At 41.8% G+C, this 24,094-nt stretch overlaps 1 protein-coding gene across 2 annotated transcripts in view; it reads left to right on the forward strand.

Annotated features, from left to right (window-relative positions):
• The window catches only part of mfsd13a (major facilitator superfamily domain containing 13A), a 50,300-nt gene that overhangs the window by 18,710 nt on the left and 7,496 nt on the right, over positions 1-24,094 (forward strand). The window contains exons 2-7 of one of the 2 annotated variants that reach the window (XM_073026905.1): positions 316-593; positions 7,042-7,121; positions 8,669-9,118; positions 11,192-11,309; positions 13,443-13,539; positions 16,396-16,567. In XM_073026905.1, coding sequence (XP_072883006.1) covers positions 432-593; positions 7,042-7,121; positions 8,669-9,118; positions 11,192-11,309; positions 13,443-13,539; positions 16,396-16,567 — 1,079 coding nt within the window. In that variant the 5' untranslated portion in view covers positions 316-431. The remainder of the gene's footprint in view (positions 1-315; positions 594-7,041; positions 7,122-8,668; positions 9,119-11,191; positions 11,310-13,442; positions 13,540-16,395; positions 16,568-24,094) is intronic. The other variant, XM_073026906.1, reaches the window with a different exon arrangement.

Below are 24,094 nucleotides of genomic sequence, written 5' to 3' on the forward strand. Positions count from 1 at the left end.
GTGAATAACCAGCAAATTTTTCCTCCCGGGCTGAAATAGCTAATACAAGGGGACATAATTAGAAGGTGATTGGAGGAAAGTGTAGCGGGCTGTCAGAGTGGAGTGGGTGGAATGTCCTGGGTGGTAGAGCCAGATACATTAGGGGTATTTTTAGAAACGTGAAGGGTTCTGCAGGAGGAAGGGGTTAGCTCGATCTGGGAGTAGGTGAAAAGGACTGCACAACATTGAGGGCCAACCAGTCTATGTTCTATGAAGGAAAATTGAGAGTGCAGTAGTTTGGATTTCTTGCAATTTACTGTGTTGTGTTTGTTTCAGAATAACAAGCTAATGTTAGCTTGCTGCTGTCTGCCGTCCTAACTTTGAACCTTCTCTAATGATCCAAGTGAAATGACCAAGAAGCTGGCACTACGATGTAATGGATAATTGAAGTCATGGGAATTAGACCTGCCAGCTGCCTGAACATTCCTACAGCGGTGCTGTACGGTTCCCTATCACTCTTTGTCTCCATTCTGCATAATGTGTTTCTCCTGTACTATGTGGATACATTTGTATCTGTTTACAAAATCGATAAATTATCCTTCTGGATTGGTGAGGTAAGTGAGTTTATGTATTCTACTTCTCAAAAAGTATTTTTTGGTAGCAATTTTTTGAGAAAATGAAATACCGTAGATTCCGGACTACAGAGCGCACCTGATTAAAAGCCGCTGGCTCTAATTTTAGAAATAAAATCAATTTTTTACTTGTAAAGGCTGCACCGGATTTTCGGCCGCAGGTGTCCCACGTTGTAATATGAGATATTTACACAGAAAGATATTACACGTGAGGATTTTTTAACTTTTAATTAAATCCATATGGTAACAAAAACAAATACATATTGCAAATGCTTTTTTTCGAACCGTGCCCGTAACGCGGCTACTTTTAAATATACGTTGCGTATACTTCTTTACTGAACAACATTCCAATATCTCCTAACGACTGGTAAAAAAATATATATACTGCAGCCTACCAGGAAAAGTTATTGATCGCCTTTAACTTAAAAGCAGCGTTTTGGCTCCGCCGCTCCCCCCCTCCTTTCCGTTTATCGCAAACTGGTATCCCACAAGACGCGGCGAAACCGGGTGTGACGTCATAGCATCCCGCGATGTAGTACAGAAAACAAATATAGTTAAAACTCTTCTAACTTTAACTAGAAAATGAATTACTAAGCGAAAATATTATAAACTAAATAACTGTCATAAAGGCAGCACAATGCTTTTCTTCGAGTGTTTTCCATGTTGATGAGGGTGAGTACAAATGACTGATTTACAATAATTTAATTGTGAAAGTGCGCTTGATTTATCGTACAATTTCATTGGACCTCTGTGAACTACTCATCAATTTTATTGGTCTACTGTTACGAGGCAAAATGTTTATGAGGCGGCATGAAAAAAAATAATGCATTAGCCGCTCCGTATTAAAGGCCGCAAAGTTCAAAGCAGTTCAAAATGTGGGAAAAAAGTAGCGGCTTAAAATCCGGAATCTACGGTATGTTACTGTTTCATAAGAATCAAGCAAAATGGCTAATACATAAGTAACACACACAAAATGCCAGTGGAACGCAGCAGGCCAGGCAGCATCTATAGGGAGAAGCGCTGTCAACGTTTCGGGCCGAGACCCTTCATCCATGTGGTCATGACGAAGGGTCTCGGCCCGAAACGTCGACAGCGCTTCTGCCTATAGATGCTGCCTGGCCTGCTGCGTTCCACTGGCATTTTGTGTGTGTTGTTTGAATTTCCAGCATCTGCAGATTTCCTCGTGTTTGCCTAATACATAAGTATTTTGTAATGATTGATGTATTACAGGAAGTAAAATGTTATGTGCAATGTGTCCTTAATTGAATGCTCAAACCTTTAACTGAGTTGAAAAGGAATGTTTTAATGCGTTTTTAATGACATTCTTATTCAACACCTACAGAACACTAGTTTTCAACAAAAGTTAATGTTCTGATCATGTGACAAATAGTGAGAAAAGTAAAAAATTAATCTTTCAAAATTCTTTCAATTGTTTAACTGCAAAAAAAGGGTAAATCTAGATAAATTATATTCACACATCCCTTTTACTTCTATCAAATTGTGTGGGTTAGGAAACATTTGTTACCAATTTGTATGCATTTTATTTGATGATAAGTGTTGTGGTTTTTTAAAAACCTATCAGTAAAAAATGCAATACAATAATTCAGTAAGCTTGTTCATACTTGGTTTGTGTTGGAATTTAGTTGGTACAACATGTATAATTCTGCAACATGTCTGTCAAATTGCTGCTAGTAGTCACCTCTTCTAATAATGCCTAACAAACAGACAGACAGACATACTTTATTGATCCCGAGGGAAATTCGGTCTTGTTACAGCCGCACCAACCAAGAATAGTGAAGAAATATAGCAATATAAAACCATAAATAATTAAATAATAATAAGTTAATCATGCCAAGTGGAAATAAATCCAGGACCAGCCTAATGACTCAGGGTGTCTGACACTCCGAGGGAGGAATTGTAAAGTTTGATGGCCACAGGTAGGAATGACTTCCTATGACACTCAGTGTTACATCTCGGTGGAATGAGTCTCTGGCTGAATGTACTCCTGGCCTAACCAGTACGTTATGGAGTGGATGGGAGTCATTGTCCAAGATGGCATGCAACTTGGACAGCATCCTCTTTCCAGACACCACCGTCAGAGTCCAGTTCCACACCCACAACATCACTGGCCTTACAAATGAGTTTGTTGATTCTGTTGGTGTCTGCTACCCTCAGCCTGCTGCCCCAGCACACAACAGCAAACATGATAGCACTGGCCACCACAGCCTCGTAGAACATCCTCAGCATCGTCCGGCAGATGTTAAAGGACCTCAGTCTCCTTAGGAAATGGAGACGGCTCTGCCCCTTCTTGTAGACAGCCTCAGTGTTCTTTGACCAGTCCAGTTTATTGTCCATTCGTATCCCCAGGTATTTGTAATCCTCCACTATGTCCACACTGACCCCTTGGATGGAAACAGGGGTCACCGGTGCCTTAGCCCTCCTCAGGTCCACCACCAGCTCCTTAGTCTTTTTCACATTAAGCTGCAGATGATTCTGCTCACACCATGTGACAAAGTTCCCCACCATAGCCCTGTACTCGGCCTCATCTCCCTTGCTGATGCATCCAACTATGGCAGAGTCATCAGAAAACTTCTGAAGATGGCAAGACTCTGTGCAGTAGTTGAAGTCTGAGGTGTAGATGGTGAAGAGAAAGGGAGACAGGACAGTCCCCTGTGGAGCCCCAGTGCTGCTGACCACTCTGTCTGACACACAGTGTCAGTAAAGCATAAGACTGCTCATTTCAACGGATACCGCCTGATCTGCTGAGTTCATCCAGCTTGTTTGTACGTGTTGATTTGACCACAGTATCTGCAGTGTACTTTGTGTGTAAGCATAAGAATCTGCACTTCAGCCCATGATGAATTTTTATTTTAAAATTACACCTACTATGTAATTTAAACTAGCCCTATCTGCCTGCACTCAGTTCCTACCCCTCCATTCCCTGCCTGTTTCATGCAGCTCCCTTAATGCTGCTTAAATGCAATCCAATTTTGCATTGCCTCGGACGGATTGCCACTAAACCTTAAATTACCCAGGCAGCACACGCATACGCACATACAATGCTGAAGGAACTTGTTTTGGATTTGGAGCTCCTTTCCAGGGAATGCTCTAAGATGGTAGCGCGATATTAATATGCAGCAGCCTCTCCGGACTCTGGATTTGGGGATTACCAAACGTTATGCGGATTTTCTGGTGTAGTCTGTTTTGTCGTATGCTTTTGTGATATAATTCTGGAGAACGTTGTCTCATTTTTTAAACTGCATTGCATTTGTGGTTTCTAAATGACAATAAACTGAAACTGAACTGAACTTAGCAGGCTGAAGTCTTGAAGAAGGGTCTTAACCCGAAACGTCAACTGTTAACGCTTTCCACAGATGCTGCCTGGCCTGCTAAGATCGTCTATTTATGTGTGTTACCAGCATCCGTAGATTTTCTTGTGTTTGTGATTCCACAAACTACCAAGCTTCCTTCCCAAACTGTGTTTCATTACTAGATGAAATTCAGTCCCTGATCCTTGACTACTCCTTCAAAGCTTCTGCTCAAACAATCCTGTGAATTATCATTGTCCTTTCCAATCACCCCTTTCCTCCCAAGTCCTTGAAACACTAGGAAGTCCAAAGTCTGCCACAAACTCGATTCACTGTCTTGTGGCAGTCTTGCAGTAATCTTTTGATTCATGATTATTTAAAACCTGAGTGTAGTCAGTGATAGGTACAATTGATATGTAAATCCAATCTGGGTATTTGACTTGGAAACGGCATCACACATGAGCACATTAACCATTTCCACATGCTGAGCAAATGAATAATGTACATCTACATCAGGAATTTCAGCTGTTCAAAAGAAAACTGTTTTATTACATTGGGAATACAATGGTTATTCATCTTCTGAAGCATAGGGTATTTTTATCAATACATCTGCTGTAGTAAATTGGCAATGAAATGCTTTGTTCTTGTCCTGTTAAATTACTTAACGGAATTTCAAATGTATCTGTTAGGATTACAAGCAGCTAAGCAACAACCCCCATTAGCTGGTCAGGAAGTGAGATTTGGAAAGGCACACCAGGGTGTGTTTTGTTTTCATACATAATGTTTCAAATCTTTATTTAGTTTTGCTAGTAATCTTGATGTTTTACAAAGCTGTCAATTTTCAGTGGTCTCTGACAAACCAGTGTTATCTCCTCATCTGGAAGAAAATGCAGACTGAAATATTGAACTGATGATGTGTGTTTTTGGAATGATGGAAGATCAAGTCTAGGACCGAGTTTTCTTTTAAATATTTGCCACTTTGTAGCAAAAAGATGAGTCTTATGGTGCAGGCAGGGACTCTTTGCTAGCTACTCGACTCTTGTGGGCTGTGTGGGAAAGTTGTGCAGCAGCATCTTTCCAAAGAGCAGGGCTTATGACCAATGTCTAAAGATCTCTCGAGTTAATCAGACATTGGCTGTGGGAAATTCATTTCCCTGAGATACAGAAGGATCATTCTTGAGGGTGTTTTAACTGTTGCCAAAGTGCAGTAATTACTGACTGCATTGAAGCATGCATGTAAAATAGACTAACCAATTTAGCAGAGCAATGAAAATCCAGTAATTAGTTATGTCCCTGTTTGTTGTCTAAGGATGTCAGTAAATTAGACCATGAGACATAGGAGCAGAATTAGGCCATTCAGTCCATCGAGTCTGCTCCGCCATTCATCTTGTCTGATTTATTATCCCTCTCAACCCCATTTTCTTGCCTTCTCCCATAACCTTTGACAGTCTAACTAATCAAGAACCTATCAGCCTCTGCTTTAAATAGACCCAATGACTTGACCTTTGCAGCCATCTGTGGCAATGAATTCCACAATCCACCACCCTCTGGATAAACAAGTTCCTCATTTCTGTTCTAAAGGCATTTTAGAACAGACGAGCCCTGTATTTTGCGGCTGTGCCCTCTAGGCCTACAGGAAACATCCTCTCCACATTCACTCTAAGCCTTCAGTACTGTATTCAATAGGTTGCAATGAGATCTCTGCCCCCCCCCCCGATCCTTCTATATTCCAGCAAGTGCAGCCCAAGAGCAGCCATTTCTCAACCATTCTCAAATGGATGAGAAATTTTTGTGATCGCAGCAAATGTTTAAATGTAAAACACTTGAGTAAGGAAGAAAGTAATCTTATGAAACATTCTTGTGCTTCTGTATGAGATGGTTAATTGCTTAAAGCTCTTCAGCCTGGCTACCATGTCTTCTGTTTAAAAAAAATGTTTCTCACTATTATTTGCTAAAGAATTGAAAACACAATCTGATATTTCCTTCCTAATAATCTTTAATTTTGCAAAAATCCAACAAATCTCTTACTAAACTCTGCTCTGAGAGGAGTTTCCCATTTCTCTCAACTCTCCAGGTAATCTAATTCAACATACCCATTTATTATGTTTGATGGCTCTGGGCCTGTGCTTGCTGGAGTTTAGAAGAATGGGGTTGGATGGGGTGGGGGGGGGGGGTTGTTGGTCTCACTGAAACCTATCAAATATTTAAAACCTAGGTAGTGTGAATGTGGAGAGGACGTTTCCTGTAGTGGGGGAGTCTAGAATTAGAGGAAACAGCCTCAGAGTTCAAAGCTCATTTGCTCTAAAATCTCTTTAGAACAGATGCAGAATAATTTCTTTAGTTGAGGTTGTGAATCTATTGAGTTCATTGCCACACACAGCCAAGTCATTGGGTATATTTAATTGGAAGTTGATACGTTCTTGATTAGTCGGGGCATCAAGGTTATGAGGCTAAGACAGGTGATTGGGTTGAGAGAAATAATAAAGAAGCCATGATGGAATTTTACAACAGACTTGATGGATTGAATGGCCTAATTCTGTACCTATGTTTATGGTCTTATTGTAGTAAACCTTTGCTGCATTTTCTGCAAAGCAATTGATGCACTTCCTAAAATAGGGTGCCCAGAATCCGGCACCACTAGTTGAGTTTGGGTTTTGGCATAACTATGTTTTTATGTGATTGAGGGTTCTTTGTAATGGCAAAGATTCCATGAAGTCAACATGCTGTCTACAAATATTTCTGTATCTGTTCTCAATATTTCAATTGTTTTCAAAAATAATTTTCTGATTTTAGCTTAGTTTTGTGTATTAGACTCCATGAACTATTAATGACTTTTTCTGGTCTTCAATATGATATCACACACAAAATGCTGCCCGGCCTGCTGAGTTCCTCCAGCATCTATGGAAAAGAGTAAACAGTCCTGATGAAGGGTCTCGGCCTGAAACGCTGACTGTTTACTTTTTTCCATAGATGCTGCCTGGCCTGCTGAGTTACTCCAGCATTTTGCATGTGTTGCTTTGGATTTCCAGCATCCACAGATTTTCTTGTGTTTGTTTTCAATATGGTGTCTGTAGCTATTACAGAACATCTTTGTTTTAATCTTCATTGCATTTTCCTTCCAGACCATTTTTCTCCTATGGAATAGTCTTAATGATCCATTATTTGGATGGCTAAGCGACCGCTCATTTCTGAGCACACAACAGTATGTATCAATAAACAATTTTGTATTTGAAGTTCTGTGTAGTTTTCAAGTTGGGTTGATTATATTTTGCACCATTAATGTAAAAGTGTTATTAAAATTTGTTCCTGTTCTGAAGAATGACCACAATGGAAAAATTGGGGATTGGGCATGTACTGTTGAAGATTGGGAAAGGATATAGATTAATTGCAGATATGGGTGGATAAATGGCAGGGAGAGTTTAATTTATCCAGGCGTTGTACTTCAGAAAATCAAATGTATGGGGAAAGTGTAGCTAATGGCAGGACTCTGGCTGTCCAGACAGATTCTGAGGTCCATGTCCACACCCCCCTGAAATTTGTTGGGGTAGAAACAAATGTATGTGACTTGTTTGTCTTTTGATCGAGGGGTTCAATTTAAGAGTCAGGAAATTTATATTGCAGCTTTGGAAAACTCTGGTCAAGGTGCAATATAGAGTGTTGTATTCAGTTCTGGTTGCCACTTTTAGGAAGCACGTGGAAGCATTTGATACGGTGTTTACCAGGATATTGGCTGGATTAGAGGGTGTGAACTGTAAGGAAAGGTTGGACAAATCTGAGTTATTTTTTTGGATGGCTGGAGGTTGAGAGGATATCTGATGAAGGTTTATTAAAATTGTGAGGCTTAGAGTAGATAGATCTTTTTTTTTACCAGGTTGAAATATCTAATATCATGCATTTAAGGTGAGAGGGTGCAAGTTGAAAGGAGATTTGCAGTGCAAGTTTCTTTTAATGGTGGTGAGTGTCTGGATTGTAGTGGAAGCAAATGTACAGTGGAGGGATTTTAAGAATCTCTTGGCACATGAATGTGCAGAGAAAGGAGGGATATGTATTTGTGGAGGCAGAAGGGACTAATTTAGTTAACATGTTTAATAACTAGTTGAATTAGTTTGGACATCATCATGGGTCAGATGGCCTGTTTGTATGTTGTGCTGTTGTATGCCTATTTAAAGAAACTAAGTAGAATATGCAGACTATCATTGAACAAAAACATGTACAGTATGAAAGGTCTGCTGTCTGAACTGAGTTTCCTTCAGTACAGTCCATGTTCAGAAAATATAGAAATCTCAGTGATATGAACGGTCTCTCACTGCATAAATGTGTCCACATGTGAAAAGGTTGTATTTGTGTATTTCCCATGGAAACTTTGTCCCAGTGCTCCATCTTGATTATATTTGTTATTGTCCTGGATCTTGCAGTTGGTTTTGACTGGTTTTTCTTTTAGCACTCATTGCTGTGTACTGAAGCCACAAGTACGTAATTTTTTTGAGAATGTCTAGGTGCTGTTTGAAAATGGAATAGTTACTGCCAGCAGTTCCCCGTCTGGTCAACTGCGCAAGTCCTGTAGAAACCTCAGACCTCATACAAACAAAGCAAGTGCCTAACTGGTTATCTGTCTTGCCAAGAGTTCTTCAATGTTATTTTAGTCATATGTAAGGGGACTAATTAGTTTTATTTAATCTTGATAATTGACAATAATAAATATTTTAACACTACCTCTGCTAGTATATAATGTATTTATTTTCTTTATAGGTCGGGTGAAACAATTTCCTCTCCTGAAGTAGTGTTGAAGAGACTGAAGGCGTTAATGCGAAATGGTCCTCTGTTTGCACTCTCCTTCCTCTCATTCTGGGTGGCATGGGCCCAGCCAGGAGTACAATTTCTCATCTGCCTCTGTTTGTATGACGGATTCCTCACTGTTGTGGACCTCAATCATAATGCCTTACTGGCAGACTTAGCAGTGTCGGAAAAGGACAGGACTAGATTGAATTTTTACTGTTCACTTTTTAGTGCCCTTGGGTCCCTGTCTGTGTTTATGTCCTACGCAGTGTGGAACAAGGAAAACTTTGTCTCATTTAGACTCTTCTGTGCAGCGATGGCTGCCTTTTCTATTTTTGGTTTTAGTATATGCACCTGGCTTCTCAGACAACGATTTCAATCAGAAGTCAAAGTCAAATATGCAGAGGCTTCCACATTAAAGGAGTAAGTATTTCTTAATGCATCCCTCCCTCACCATGATCCCCTCTTCTAATTTCATTAGAATCCAGTTTAATATCACTGGCATATGTCACGAAATTTGTTGGCTTTGTAGCAGCAGTACAATGCAATACATGATCACAGGAAAAAAGAGTGAATTACAGTAAGTATATATGTGTATGTATATATGATATATATTGCAAAAATAAAAAAAGTAGTGAGGTAGTGTCCGTTCAGAAATCAGATGGCAGAACTTGTATCCTTTCTTTGAGAATGGCTCCTGGTTTCCATCCTGCTTCAGAAAAATTTCAACAGGCACTACTGCTGTCTCTTCCACCTCCAACCTCCCTACGTGTTGTCCCCAGGGTATGACAGGGTTCTGTCCCTGGAAACTCTCTGTAAAATGGTGTGTGGGAAAGGATCACAGAAACAGCTGTGGAGACATAAAAGTCTGCAGAAGCTGGAAACGTGGGGTAAAACTGGAGAAACTCAAGTTGGGCTGCACCTGTGGAAGGAAATGGACAGTCTGTATCTCTGGTGGAGACCCTTCATCGGGATTGGAAAGAAAAAAGGGAGATGGCCAACATAAAAAATCTGTTGGGGAAAGGGGTGGAGCAAGAGCTGTCAGCTGGTGGGTAGATCCAGGTGAGGGGGCTCCTGGTCTAACGAGCCCCCATCACCCCATTTATTTCCTCTCCACCACCCCCTGTATCTGCCCATCATCCATGTATACTTCCCCACCTTCCGCCTTTATTCATGGAATATGACCTCTTCTCTGATTCCATCATCTTCAGCCATTTATCACTTCCATCTATCGCCTCAAAGCTTCTTGCATCGTTCCCACTCTCACCGTTCACTCACCTGCCAATCATGCCCTCCCCATCTGGATCCACCAATGATCTGCCAGCTCTTACTCCACCTTTCTGTACTGCCAATCTCCCCTCTTTCTTTCCAGTCCGGATGAAGGATTTCAACCTGAAGTTTTGACAATGTGGGTTTTGCCTGAGCCGCTGAGTTCCTCCAGCTCCGTAATGTGTTGTTGCGGACATCACTGTGAAGGGAGATTGAGCAGACAAGTACAGGAAGAGCTGGTGTCAGTCTGCACAGCAGTCCCACGCTGTTCACCCTACCAAGCACCTGATTAGTACTGGGCTAGGTGGGTGTATCTCTCAAACACTCATTCATACAGTTGTAGTGTCCTTGGGTCAGGTGTCCATAACCTGGACAGGACCTGAGTTCCCTCTGATGTCTAATTCCCCTCTCAGTAACGGTAGCCAGTCAGTTAATAGATTAAATTTGCTTTATTTAATTGTCAAATGTACATTGAAACATAGTGAAGTGCAGTGTTTTCCATCAAATCAGCAAGGATTATGTTTGGCAAGTGTTGCCATGCTTCTAACACCAATATAGCATTGCCACAATCCACTAACCCTAACCTGTATGTCTTTGGAACTTGGGAGAGAAAAACGGGGCAGCCAGAAGAAACTCACATAGTCACAGGGAGAACAGGAAAACTCCTTACAGATCACAGCAGGTTCGGACTCTGATCTTAAGGTGCGCCATCGTAGCATAGCAGTTAGTACGATGCTGTTACAGCTCAGTGCATCAAGTTTGGAGATCACTTCCAGTGCTAACTTTAACAAGTTTGTATGTTCTCCTGGTGACCGTGTAGGTTTCCTCGTTTCCTTCCATATTCCGAAGACATAATAGTTAGTAAGTTGGTCATTGTAAATTGCCCTGTGATTAGGCTACAGTTAAAGGGATGGGTTCGTTGGGCCAGAAGGACCTGTTCTGCCTGTATGCACTATCAGCTAAGCAACCGTGCATAAATCACACTCCCGAGTTCCTTCTCAATCCTCCAACTTCATATTATCATAATAAGCAACCTTTTTAATGTTATTTTCACTTCCGCTTGACAGCTACTGTTTCTCTATAGAAACTGTTATTAATATGTTAGTGTCAGTAAATATTTATACATGGTTTGGTGAGTATGCATTGAAATGTTTTTGAGGTCAAAACAGATAGACAAAAGTGGGTTGAAACATGGATAACAGTTATTATTTTCTGAATTCTTTCCAGATTGTACATCAGTCCAGCACCTCTTGCCCAAGAGCAGACACTGACACTTGCAGAGTATTTGAAACAATTATCCAGACACCAAAACTTTGTTTGGTTTGTGTCCATGAATTTGGTGCAGGTGAGCCACCTCTTTTTTTTTCCAGTTCCAATTACAGAATCTTCAAAATAAAGGGTTTAGAAAATGAATCAGTAAATTCTGGCGACACATTACAAAATAGAGGGTTGTGGTGGGTGATGATAGCAACTTTCTTTAATTTAGTAAGGTACCATGTGCTTAACAAGTATAATAGCACAGATGTGCATCCCAGGACATATAACTATAACAGGAAAAGACTCAAAGCTCAGTTACAGTCCTGAGATTGAAGAAGGCAAAACTTTAGAGAAGCATTTTGATTTCTGCAAGGATGGTCTTGTGGATAGAGTAGAAGGTTGTCAAGAATTGTTGAGAAGAGACAGATGGATTTCAACCTGGAGAAGTGTGAAGTGATTCACTTTGGAACATCAAATTTCAAGGCAGTATACAGGGTTAATGGCAGTGTGGAATCACGTCCATAGATCCCTCAAGCTGCCGTGGATGGTTAAGGAGGAGTATGGTGCTTTTGCGCCCATTAGTTGGGGAACAAGGTAATGTTGCAACTCTATAAGACTCGGGTTAAACCACATTTGGAATATTGTGTTTAGTTCTGGTTGCCTCGTTGTAGGAATGGCATAGAAGCTTTAGAGAGGGTACAGAGGAGATTTACCAGGAGACTGCCTGGATTCATGTCTTATGAAGAAAGGCTGAGTGAGTTAGGGCTTCTTAGACACAAGAGGTTCTGCTGATGCTGGAAATCCAGAGTAACTCACAATATGCTGGAGGAACTCAGTGTGTCAGGCAGCTTCTGTGGAGAGGAGTTAGAGTTGATGTTTTGGGCAGAGACTATTCATCAGGACTGAGTGGTAAATGTGTGAAACACACTGCCGGGATGGAGGTAGAGACAGACACATTAGGGAGATTTAAGAGGCTTCGAGAGGCACGTGGATTAAGAAAAAATGGAGGGTTATGTGGGAAGGGGGAAGGGTTGGACTGATCTTGGGTCAGCACAACATCGTGGGTCAAAGCTCCTGCACTGTGCTGTAATGTTCTATGTGAACACATTTTAAAAGAATCATGAGAAATCAATGAACATTGATTTTGAGACCTTTCCTGTTAATGTTGAGTTTTCCAGTGTCCTGGAATGGTCTGCAGGTTGTTAATGCTGCAGTTTTCTGGAAGTCCAGTAGAGAAGGATTTGTGAAGCGTGTCTGTGAGATGAGCCAAGTGTGAGGTTTCAGTAGCAGATAGCCTGCAGGACTGATGGAGATGGTTAAAGTTATAAGTAAAGTAAATGGTCTTTGACTGTTACTGAATGTCATGTAATTTATCTTTTGATTAAACAGTAACAAATATTCCACTGAATCATTTAATGGACAAAAGTTGGGGTGAGAGGTAATCCCAGCTAGTAGTGGTGTGAATCTGTATCATAAATGTGAATGAAAATCAGTTAGCTTTGAGAGACTTGGGTATCAGTCAGATTAGGTTAGCACAGCAATTAAACAGTCCATTTCCATTAAATGTTTCTTTTTGCATCAAATGCCCAACCATGTCCAGAATCATGAATTCTTATCAAATTGGGAGAAACTTACTGGTTTAGAATATTTGATCTGAACACAAGCTGGGGTCTGATCAGCCCCGGCTGGGTCACCTGGAGAAGGGTGTATGATGTTGAAAGACCCGAAACACCCGATGAATCCAGGAACATCACTGATGATATGTCCAGAAGCATCAGTAGATGTATGCACACAGTCAGTGAATCAGGATGCATGGGACTAAATGGGATAACATTAGAGTCAGGCAGTGAGATAAGCTCCATAAGTCTCTAACTGTGGATTAAGAGTGTTTGCAAGCTTGTTTGGAGAAATGGGCTCCTGTGCAGTGACTGTTCAGTGTCAATTGAATAATTGGGTTGCAGTGCACGATGTTATGCAGCACTTCAGTGTACTTTAATGAAATTAGTTTAAAAACAAATAAAGTGCAGGCACAGAATAGTACAGAACCTGCCAGAGGTTCTGGTTTTATAGTGGCTGGGTGGCGAAGAATGTATCTTAAACAAGGTCGTACAATGTCAGATAGGAAAATAAGAACAGCTGAAATTTGGGTATTTAGGTCTTAGACAAAATGCTAGTGAAGTAACATTTTGAACCAGCTAATGGCAACTTTTTTCTCTAATAGGTATTTCATTGCCATTTCAACAGTAATTTCTTCCCTCTGTTTCTGGATTATCTACTTTCAGACAAAATCTCACTCTCCACAAGTTCCTTTCTCCTAGGTAAGTTCCACAAATTGAAATATTGAGACCAGATTTTCCTGGCATTGCAGAAAGACTCAATTTTTCTTGTACAATACAGTTCCTCTCCAGGATTGTGACAGGGTCTCATTCCTGAGAACTGTTCACAAGGCAAATGTCGCTCACCATCATTGTACTTTAGTAAATCCATAGGGCAGTATATAGTTAAACTAGGATGTTTAACTCAACCATTCGTATTTCTCTGCAACTTGTAATAATATTGCTGTGAACTGAGTTCCCACTCAGCAGAAGATGCCTGAGTAGGCAAGTGCATCCCACCTGTCTTCCAAATGCTCCAGGAGTACATGTGGCCTGTATGCAAGTTGCAAGAAATAGTTTATGAACCCTCCTGCATTAATTACTCATAAAATGTGGTCTGATCTTCATTTAAGTCACAAAAATAGGCACAATCTGTCTAAACTACTAACACACAAACAATTGTACGTCTCGTCAATACTGAGCACACCATTTAAACAATCACAGTCTTGGTTCCAAAAAGTATGTGAACCTCTGGAGTAATTGACTGAGCCTCTGATTGAATGATGAGCAGTTTCCCTTTTTCTTTGAATAGTGTTTTGTATTTTCTAACATCCACTGGAGTTGATAAATGACCTGAAAGTTGGGATTGTTACAGCAATACTGTACTAATGCCTGGGTGTGGACTAGGGTTTATACTCTGTGAACTCATCTGAAGTAATACACACAAAGTGCCGGAGGAACTCAGCAGGTCAGGCTGCAATGTTCCGGCAAGAACTGTCCTTTGTTATTCAAGTAACAAGCCATGGATAACACAGGACATTAAGGACATCCTGAATGCTAAAACGAGGGTGTTTAGAGATGGAAAATACTGGGGAGCTGAGGACAATACAGAGGGACCTGAAAGCCAAGATCAGGGAGGCTAAAGACAGGTATAGGAGGAAGCTTGAGTGGAAACTCCAGCAGAACAAAATGAGAGGGGTCTGGAGTGGGATGAGGACCATTACTGGGTTCCGGCAAACTAGCAACAGAGGAGCTGAAGGCAGTGTGGACAGGGCCAAGGAACTTAACCTGTTCTTCAACAGATTTAACACTGTGGTCCCTGCCCATCCCCCACATGATTCATCTGTTGTCGGCCCCCAACCAACACGTACTCCACTCTCCCCTCCTACCCCTCCTCACAGCCCCCCACCCTGCTCTCGTGACTACACCCCTCCCACACCTGAAACCACCACGGTGGGCTTCACAGCTGAACAGGTGAGAAGACAGCTGAAACGTCTCCACCCAAGCAAGGCTGCAGGCCTGGATGGTGTCAGCCCCAGGGTGCTCAAAGCCTGTGCCCCCCAGCTATGTGGAGTACTTCACCATGTCTTCAACCTGAGCCCGAGTCTCCAGAGGGTTCCTGTGCTGTGGAAGATGTCCTGCCTCATTCCTGTACGAACACGCCACGCCCCAGTGGCTCCAATGACTACAGACTGGTGGCATTGACCTCCCACATCAGAAGACCCTGGAGAGACTTGTTCTAGAGCAGCTCCAGCCTATGGTTAGGCCACACTTAGACCCCCTCCAGTTCGCCTATCAGCCCCGACTAGGAGTTGAGGATGCCATAGTCTACCTGCTGAACTGTGCTTATGCCCACCTGGACAAGCCGGCGAGCACTGTGAGGGTCATGTTTTTTGATTTCTCCAGTTCAACACCATCTGCCCTGCTCTGCTGGGTGAGAAGCTGACAGTGACGCAGATGGATGCTTCCCTACACCTCGGACTTCAAGTACAACACAGAGGCTTGCCATCTTCAGAAGTTTTCTGATGGCTCTGCCATAGCCTCAGCAAGGGAGATGAGGCTGAGTACAGGGCTACAGTGGGAAACTTTGTCACATGGTGCAAGCTGAATCATCTGCAGCTTAATGTGAAAAAGACTAAGGAGCTGGTGGTGGACCTGAGGAGGGCTAAGGCACCGGTGACCCCTGTTTCCATCCAAGGGGTCAGTGTGGACATGGTGGAGGATTACAAATACCTGGAGATACGAATGGACAATAAACTGGACTGGTCAAAGAACACTGAGGCTGTCTACAAGAAGGGTCAGAGCCGTCTCTATTTCCTGAGGAGACTGAGGTCCTTTAACATCTGCCAGACGATGCTGAGGATGTTCTACGAGTCTGTGGTGGCCAGTGCTATTATGTTTGCTGTTGTGTGCTGGGGCAGCAGGCTGAGGGTAGCAGACACCAACAGAATCAACAAACTCATTCACAAGGCCAGTGATGTTGTGGGGGTGGAACTGGACTCTCTGACGGTGGTGTCTGAAAAGAGGATGCTGTCCAAGTTGCATGCCATCTTGGACAATGACTCCCATCCACTCCATAATGTACTGGTTAGGCACAGGAGTACATTCAGCCAGAGACTCATTCCACCGAGATGTAAGACTGAGCGTCATAGGAAGTCATTCCTACCTGTGGCCATCAAACTTTACAACTCCTCCCTCAGAGTGTCAGACACCCTGAGCCAATAGGCTGGTCCTGGACTTATTTCCACTTGGCATGATTAACTTATTATTATTTAATTATTTATGGTTTTATATTGCTATATTTCTACACTATTCTTGGTGCGGCTGTAATGAAACCCAATTTCCCTCGGGATCAATAAAGTCTGTCTGTCTGTCATCTGTGGAGAGGAATGAACAGGCAGACTTTGTGACCAAGACTCTTTATCAACTCATCTGAATTGTTGCCACCTGAGCTCGTTTTTTTCACATATGAACTTGTGAAAACATGACAGTATTTATAATCTGATTGTTGAGAAAGCAGAATTCTCCAAGAATGTAATTAAGTTTTGAATAAATTAACAACTTTTTCTTTTCCCTTAGGTGCTTCGTACATTGCTCCACATTTGAACAACCTTTACTTCCTGTCACTGTGCCACAGATTTGGAGTTTATGTGGTCATTCGATGGTTGTTTTTTCTGAAACTGGTGCTCAGCCTGATCATGTTGTTGGCAGGTCCAGATCAAACCTACCTACTTTGTTTCTTCATAGCCAGGTATGCCAGTGGTTTGTCCACATGATTTGTAGTTTTCAAAAACATTTTCTAACCTTTTGATCCATGATCAGCAACTGTCACAGATTGTAAATGCACTTACTAATGAATTCCAATAGCATCAAATTCAAGGCAATGTTCATGTTTAAAATAAAAATTGTCAACTTGACTAAGCTAAGCTTGAGTATTAGGGATATTGTTCTGATGACCACATCTCTCCTGGAATGTAGATGCTCTTGACAAGGTGCACAAATCATAAACCAGATTCTGGAAATCCAAAGCAACGCACACAACACTGGAGGATCTCAGCATCTGTGGAGTCAGTGTTTCGGGTTGAGACCCTTCATCGGGACTCAATTTTGTGTTGACAATATAACGTAGAACTACACAGTACAGACCTTTTAACCCATGATGTTGTGCCGACCTTTAAATCTACTCCTACATAGCCCTTCATTTTTCTAGCAGAACATAGAACAAGGTGCCCGGATATTACCTGGTCTAGAATACAAAAAGCTGGGGTTGTTTTCTTTGGAACAGAGGAAACTGAGAAAAGATCAAGATGCATGAATTGGAAGGGCTAAGACAAAATGGAGAGTAGTCATCTACCTTATCTGAAGTTGAAAGGCTTGGATTTAAAGTTAATAGAGGGTGAAAAGGAAGATGTGGATTTTTTCACTCAGATGGATCTGGAACTTGATGCAAAATGAAAGCCTGGTAGTCCCAGAAACATTCATCACACTTAAATTGTTCATCCTCATGGCTTGCAAGGCAGTGGACCTTGTCTTGGAAGGTGGGATTTACATTGGGTAGTTCTCTTGGGCTGCAGAGGTGTGAGGGAGATATCATAACAACTTGCTTCGTGGATGTCTGTGAGTGTTTAATTATGATTGCTGTTTCACTGCTCTGCACCTCCATGGAAGAAGGCCAACTAAAACCAACTCTGATCTCAACAGTGTTTGCCAGTGTAGTTAGTACCATTATAGCCGAATTGCAGTAAGCTTTGTTTCATTTGCAGGGGCAGTAACTTGCATTCTTTTTGTTTATGCTAAGCCTCTAACATGGCTGTCTCCATAGTATCACTTATCCTTGCTTCTAATTCATAGTCATAGAAAAGTACAGCACAATACTAGGCCCTTCAGCCCATCCAGTCCATGCTAAACCATTTAAACTGTCTACTTCCATCGACCTGCACCCTCCATACCCCTGCCATCTATGTACCTATACAACTTCTGTTAAAAGTTGAAATTGAGCTCACGTGCACCACTTGCACAGGCAGCTCATTCCACACTCTCTCAACCCTTTGAGTGAAGAAGTTTCCCCTCACAGTCCCCTTAAACTTTTCACCTTTCACCTTAATCCATGACCTCTAGTTGTAGTCCCACCCACACTCCATGGAAAAAGCCAGCTTACATTTACCCCATCTATACCCTCATAATTTTATATACCTCTATTAAATCTCTCTTCAATCTTCTATGTTCCAATGAATAAAGTCCTAACCTATTCAATCTTTCCTTGTAGCTCAAGTACGCCAGTCCTGGCAATATCCTTGTAAATTTTCTCTGGACTCTTTCAATCTTGTTTACATCTTTCTTGTAGGTAGGTACCAAAATTGCACACAACAAGCTTCACAAATGTCTTATAAAACTTCAACATAACATCCCATCTCCTGTTCTCAACACTTTGATTTATGAAGAGCAATGTGCCAAAAGCTTTCTTTACAACCTTATCAGCCTGTGATGCCACATTCAATGATTTTTGGACCTGTATTCCCAGGTCTCTCTGTTCTACCACACTTCTCAGTGCCCTACTGCCACTTACCATGCAAGTCGTACAGTGGTTGGTCCAAACAAAGTGCAAAACTTCACTTTAATTTCCATCAGCCATTTTTCCAGAGGGTCCAGAACCCACTGCAAACTCTGGTCTTCCTTGCTGTCTGATACATCCCCAATCTTGGTGGCATCTGCAGATATGCTGATCTAGTTAACCACATTATCATCCAGATCATTCATATAGATGACAAACAACAACAGACCCAGCACCAATCCCTGTGGCACTCCTCTACTCACAGGCTTCCAGTCAGAGAGGCAACCATCCACTACCACTCTCTGCTTTCTCTCCCAAAGCCAATGTCTAATCCAATTTACCATCTCATCTTGAATGTACAGCACCTGAACCTCCTTGACCAACCTCCTATGCAGGACTTTGTCAAATGCCTTGCTAAAGTCCATGTAGACAACACTGCCTTGCCATCATCCACTTTCCTGGTAACTTTGAAAACTCTGTAAGATTGGTTAAATACTACCTGCCATGCTGACTATCCCTAATCAGCTCATATCTATCCAAGTACTCGTGGAATACCTTCCAATAATTTCCCCACTACAGGTTTCCCCCGCTATCCGAAGGTAGAGCATTCCTGTGAAACCGTTTGTAAGCCGGAATGTTGTAAAGTGAAGAAGCAATTACCATTAATTTATATGGGGGAAAATTTTGAGCGTTCCCAGACCCAAAAAAATAACCTACCAAATCAAACCAAATAACACACAAAACCTAAAATAACACGAATATATAGTAAAAGCAGGAACAATATAATAAATATACACCCCATATAAAATAGAAATATTGTATGTACTGTGTAGTTTTACTTATCAAAATCAGGAAGGCAGCGAGCCAAAATTGATTGGGAGAAAAAAAATCGGAACGTACACCATACGTACATACACACATGCCCAAACAAGGCTTCACGGTCATGGTAGTCTTTCTCGGGGTAATCGCACATACAAACCCGGCGTCTTTTTTTCGTAAAAGTGAAAATCCTCTTTGGTTAGCGAAAACAGGTACCAATGTAGGTCTTTCGTAACAGCAAGCTGTCGTAAAGCGAACGTTCGAAAAACGGGGGCCACCTGTACTAATGTCAGGCTCACCAGCCTATAATTCCCTGGTTTATTTTTAGAGCCTTTCTTAAACAGTGGAACAATATTAGCTTTCTTCCAATCCTCTGGTACCTCTCCTGTCGCTAAGGATGATTTAAACATCTACAAGGTCTCCTGCGGTTTCTATACTTGCCTCTCGCAGGGTTCAAGGGAACACCTTGACAGGCCCTGGGGTTATATCCAGTCTAATTTGTCTCAAGACACCCTCCCCTGTAACTTGTATTTGTTCATGATCTTGCTCTTGCATTGCTTCACTTCTATAGATTCTTTGTCCCTTTCCTAAGTAAATATTACTATTCTGATCTTCCAGAGGACCAATTTTGTCCCTAGCAATCCTTTTGCTCTTAATATATCTGTAGAATCCCTTAGGATGCTCTTTCACCTCGTCTGCTAGAGCAACTTAATGCCTTCTTTTAGCCCTCTGGATTTCTTTGTTCACTGTTCTCTTGCATTTCCTATACTTCATAAGTACCTCATTTGTTCCTACCTGCCCAGACTCGTTATGCACATTTATTTTTCTTAACCAGGGACTCTATCTCTTGAAAATCAAAGTTTCCTTAACCCATTGTCTTTGCCTTTTATTCTGACAGACAAATACCAGCTTTGTACTCACAAACTTTCACCTTTGAAGGCCCACACACAAAATGCTGGTGGAACACAGCAGGCCAGACAGCATCTATAGACAGAAACACTGTCGACGTTTCGGGCCGAGACCCTTCGTCAGTTAGTCCTGACGAAGGGTCTCGGCCCGAAACGTCGACAGTCAGTTAGTCCTGATGAAGGGTCTCGGCCCGAAACGTCGACAGTCAGTTAGTCCTGATGAAGGGTCTCGGCCCGAAACGTTGACAGTGCTTCTTCCTATAGATGCTGCCTGTCCTGCTGTGTTCCACCAGCGTTTTGTGTATGTTGCTTGAATTTCCAGCATCTGCAGATTCCCTCGTGTTTACCATTGAAGGCCTCCTACTTACCAAGTATCCCTTTGCCAGAAAACAGCCTGTCCCAATCCATACTTGTCAGATCTTTTCTGATACCATCAAAATTGGACTTCCCACAGAACAGGCCTATAGAACATAGACATCTACAGCCCATTACAGACCATTTGGCCCACAATGTTATTGCGACCATGTAACCTACTCTAGAAACGGCCTAGAATTTCCCTACTACACAGCCCTCTATTTTCTAAGCTCCATGGACCTATCAAAAAGGCTCTTAAAATACCCTGTTGTATCCACCTCAGTCACCAGCAGTGCATTTCATGCACTCACCACTGTGTGAAAAAACTTACCTCTGACTTCCCCTCTGTACCTACTTCCAAGCACCTTCAAGCTATGCCTGCTTGTGTTTGCCATTTCTGCCCTGCGAAAAAGCTGCTGGCTATCCACATGATCAATGCCTTTCATCATCTTATACACCTCTATCAGGACACTGCTCATCCTCCATCGCTCCAAGGAGAAAAAGCCAAGTTCACTCAACCTATTCTCATAAGGCATTCTCCCCAATCCGGGCAACATCCTTGTAAATCTCCTCAGCACTCTCTGTAGTATCCACATCCTTCCTGTAGTGAGGTGACCAGAACTGAACACAGTACTCTGAGGTGGGGTCTGACCAAGGTCTCGTGTAACTGTAACATTACCTCACAGATCTTGAACTCAATCCCACAGTTGATGAATGCCATCCCACCATATGCCACCTTAACAACACTGTCAACCTGGGCAGCTACTTTGAGTGTCCTGTGGACACAGACCCCAACATCTATCTGATCCTCCACACTGCCAAGAGTTTCTTTTATGGTGGCTTTTAACCTCAGATGGATTTTTATCTTGTCTTTCCATATTTGGATACTTTTTACAATTAATGTAGCTACACATCTTGATTAAACATTTTAGGCTTCACTTTACCACAGGACTTGAAAGCACATATTTGCAAGTGCAGTTTTTCATCTATAATCTAAATTCTCTTTAATTTCTTCCAAATCTCAGTTTGTCTCTTTATTTCTGGGGAAAGAGAGTCTGGCACAAGCATTAAGTTAACTGCAGCAGTGGTTTGCAAAGCCATGAGCTTGTACTCGTGGCAATGTCCTGAACACTGTCACATTCTTCTGTCTTGTGGATATCATATACTATTCTTAAGGACCAAATCCTTTGAGCCATTTCCCCTGTATTCCCTTAAAGCATTTTGACTTTGTCATCCCTACAATTTTACTTTTAAAACGAAAGACATAATAAAACTCCAGCTTTGATCAAATATTATCACAATACTACTAAATATAACGATGCTATTAATATAATCCTGCAACCATGATTCAACATTGTAGGATAAAGCAGTGTAATTATACAGGGGGTCCTTCAATCTTGCATCAGAGAAATAGGTTGATGTAGTTTTTCTTTCTGTGATCTATTTTACTTAATAGTACAAAATCTCTCTTCCAGTGTCAGATGGTAAATTTTATAGAAAATTTGAAACTACTAATTTACTGAGAACTAGTGCCAAAGAGGAGCATAAAGAAAACATTCAAATCCAGTAATTAACTAGAACAGATGTTAAAAAGCAGCTGATTTGGTACTGTAACTTTTGCATTGTAAACATGCCATTTGAGCAAAACTAGTATCAAATTAATGGGTCAAAGGGTGCATTTAGACCCTTGTGCCTGTGCCAGCTCCATGAAAGACCTCTCCAGTTAATTTTGTTCACTGGTTTTCGATCACTAACCCTGCTGATGTTGTTGTTCACACATGCCCCATCGACCTTTGGATTTGCTTCTCATTAAACCGTGTACCTCAGATCACAATTCAGTCCATTAAATAAACTTCATCTAATTTTGATTATTTTAAATCTTCGGAAGAATTACTCTGCCATACTTTCTTTAAACTGGAACAATAGAAGGCTATGAAATCATTTGAGGATGGGGGTGACTGCTCTTTTCCCAGGATAATGGAATAAGTTTAAAGTGAGAGGGGGATGATTTAAGTGATCTGAGGGACAGGTAGTGGGTGTATAAAAAGTGCTGATAGAGGAAGGTACATGGTTACATGGCTTAGTGGGATATGGGCAAGACTAGAAAAAAAACTGAGGTAAACAGCTTAGTCAGTATATGTGAGATGGGCTGAAGGGCCTTTTACTACACAGTAACTCTATGGTTCTGTAAGGTTGTAATAGCCGGGGGTGGTAATGGGGATAAGCTCCCACTACCTATTAAATGCTTCCAATGGCGAGCATCTCAGATAGCCTCTGACAACCAAGTCCAATTCCTGGACTTCTTGTTTGGCTTAGTTACTAAGCCAGGCAGAACCATTTCTACTGACAGGAGAAGGGGCAAAGGCGGGTTATTGGCACCTTAAAACCAGTCGCTTTGGGCAAATGGGGCTCGTCAGCCATAGTTGGCAGCTCATCTATGAAACACCTATCTCAGACCTCCGCTGCCTTGCAGCTATACCCACTTTTGGGGGTAAACTGCGAGGGAGAGATCTGGAGCTCAAGTCCCAAAGGCAGTCCAATGCTGACCCGGCAATTCCTGTGACACAGCTCGTGCCAAACTGTGTCAGGCTTTGCCTTTCTTTTGGAGCATAGGCGGCATGGAGAGGTTGAGTCTGCTGCATGGGCGAGAACTTGCTCTCCATGTCACACTGCTCTGGCTTGCGTATCACGTAGAGAGCTAGGATGCATTATCCATGGTCTCGGGTACCTCTGACTTAATCTGTAGCTTACTCCAACCTAGGAAAAAGTACAGACCTAAACTTGTAAGGCTATCTAAAAAAATTACAATATGAAAGAAGATTCTGATAATATAAATGAAAGAAGTGATACAAAGTTCTTTTCTCAAATACTGAAAGAAATGGAGTTTGCAGCCTGGAACAAAAAAACCCTGCTTTATAAAGTGAATTTGTTACTCAGCGAAGACTCATTTAGTCTGTTGATCATTGCCTGATTACTGTAGCCACCGGGAAATCAGCATTCATTTAAATAAATGGTGAATATTTATCGTTTCTGACTCCCATTCACCTAAGTGGATGCAGTAAGTCTAAATATTGTTCTTCTGTTGCTGACTAAAAAATAAATTCCCGATATTTTCCCTTCGGCAGAACCATTCAACTTTTGTTCTTGGTTACCTTGGTCAGTTTATCCATGAACAACACAACACGGAGAAAGCACGGTGGGTGGTAAGGGTACAAAATATACCCTGGGTGGCAATACGAATCTCCCAAATGTCAACACGATAGAGGCAGCTCAGACCGAGGTGGCAGAGTCTTGAACCTGTCATAGATAATGGGAGAAGTAGTATGGAATAAGGTGGTTGTTTTTGTTGCTAGTCAACCTGTTGTACGTGAGTGGTACAAACAGTGAAACAGATCTGTGCGTTCAGTGCTTATAAATCAGCCCAAGGTTCTCGAGAGAACGACGTCCTCCATTGTATAGAATGCAAGTGGCATTGTGGTAAATTGGTAAACATCTCACACAAAACCTCTCATCAAGGTGTGAAGGACATTGATAGAGGTTGAACTGTACAGCGCCACAATCTGTAACTTGCCCTCCCAGCAGGAAGTAGAGCCAAGATCAACTGGAAATGAGATGTTGGAACCCCATCACAGGATGGTGTGCATGC

Source organism: Hemitrygon akajei, chromosome 23 (genome assembly GCF_048418815.1).
Source record: "Hemitrygon akajei chromosome 23, sHemAka1.3, whole genome shotgun sequence".
In the NCBI taxonomy this organism is placed as follows: Eukaryota; Metazoa; Chordata; class Chondrichthyes; order Myliobatiformes; family Dasyatidae; genus Hemitrygon; species Hemitrygon akajei.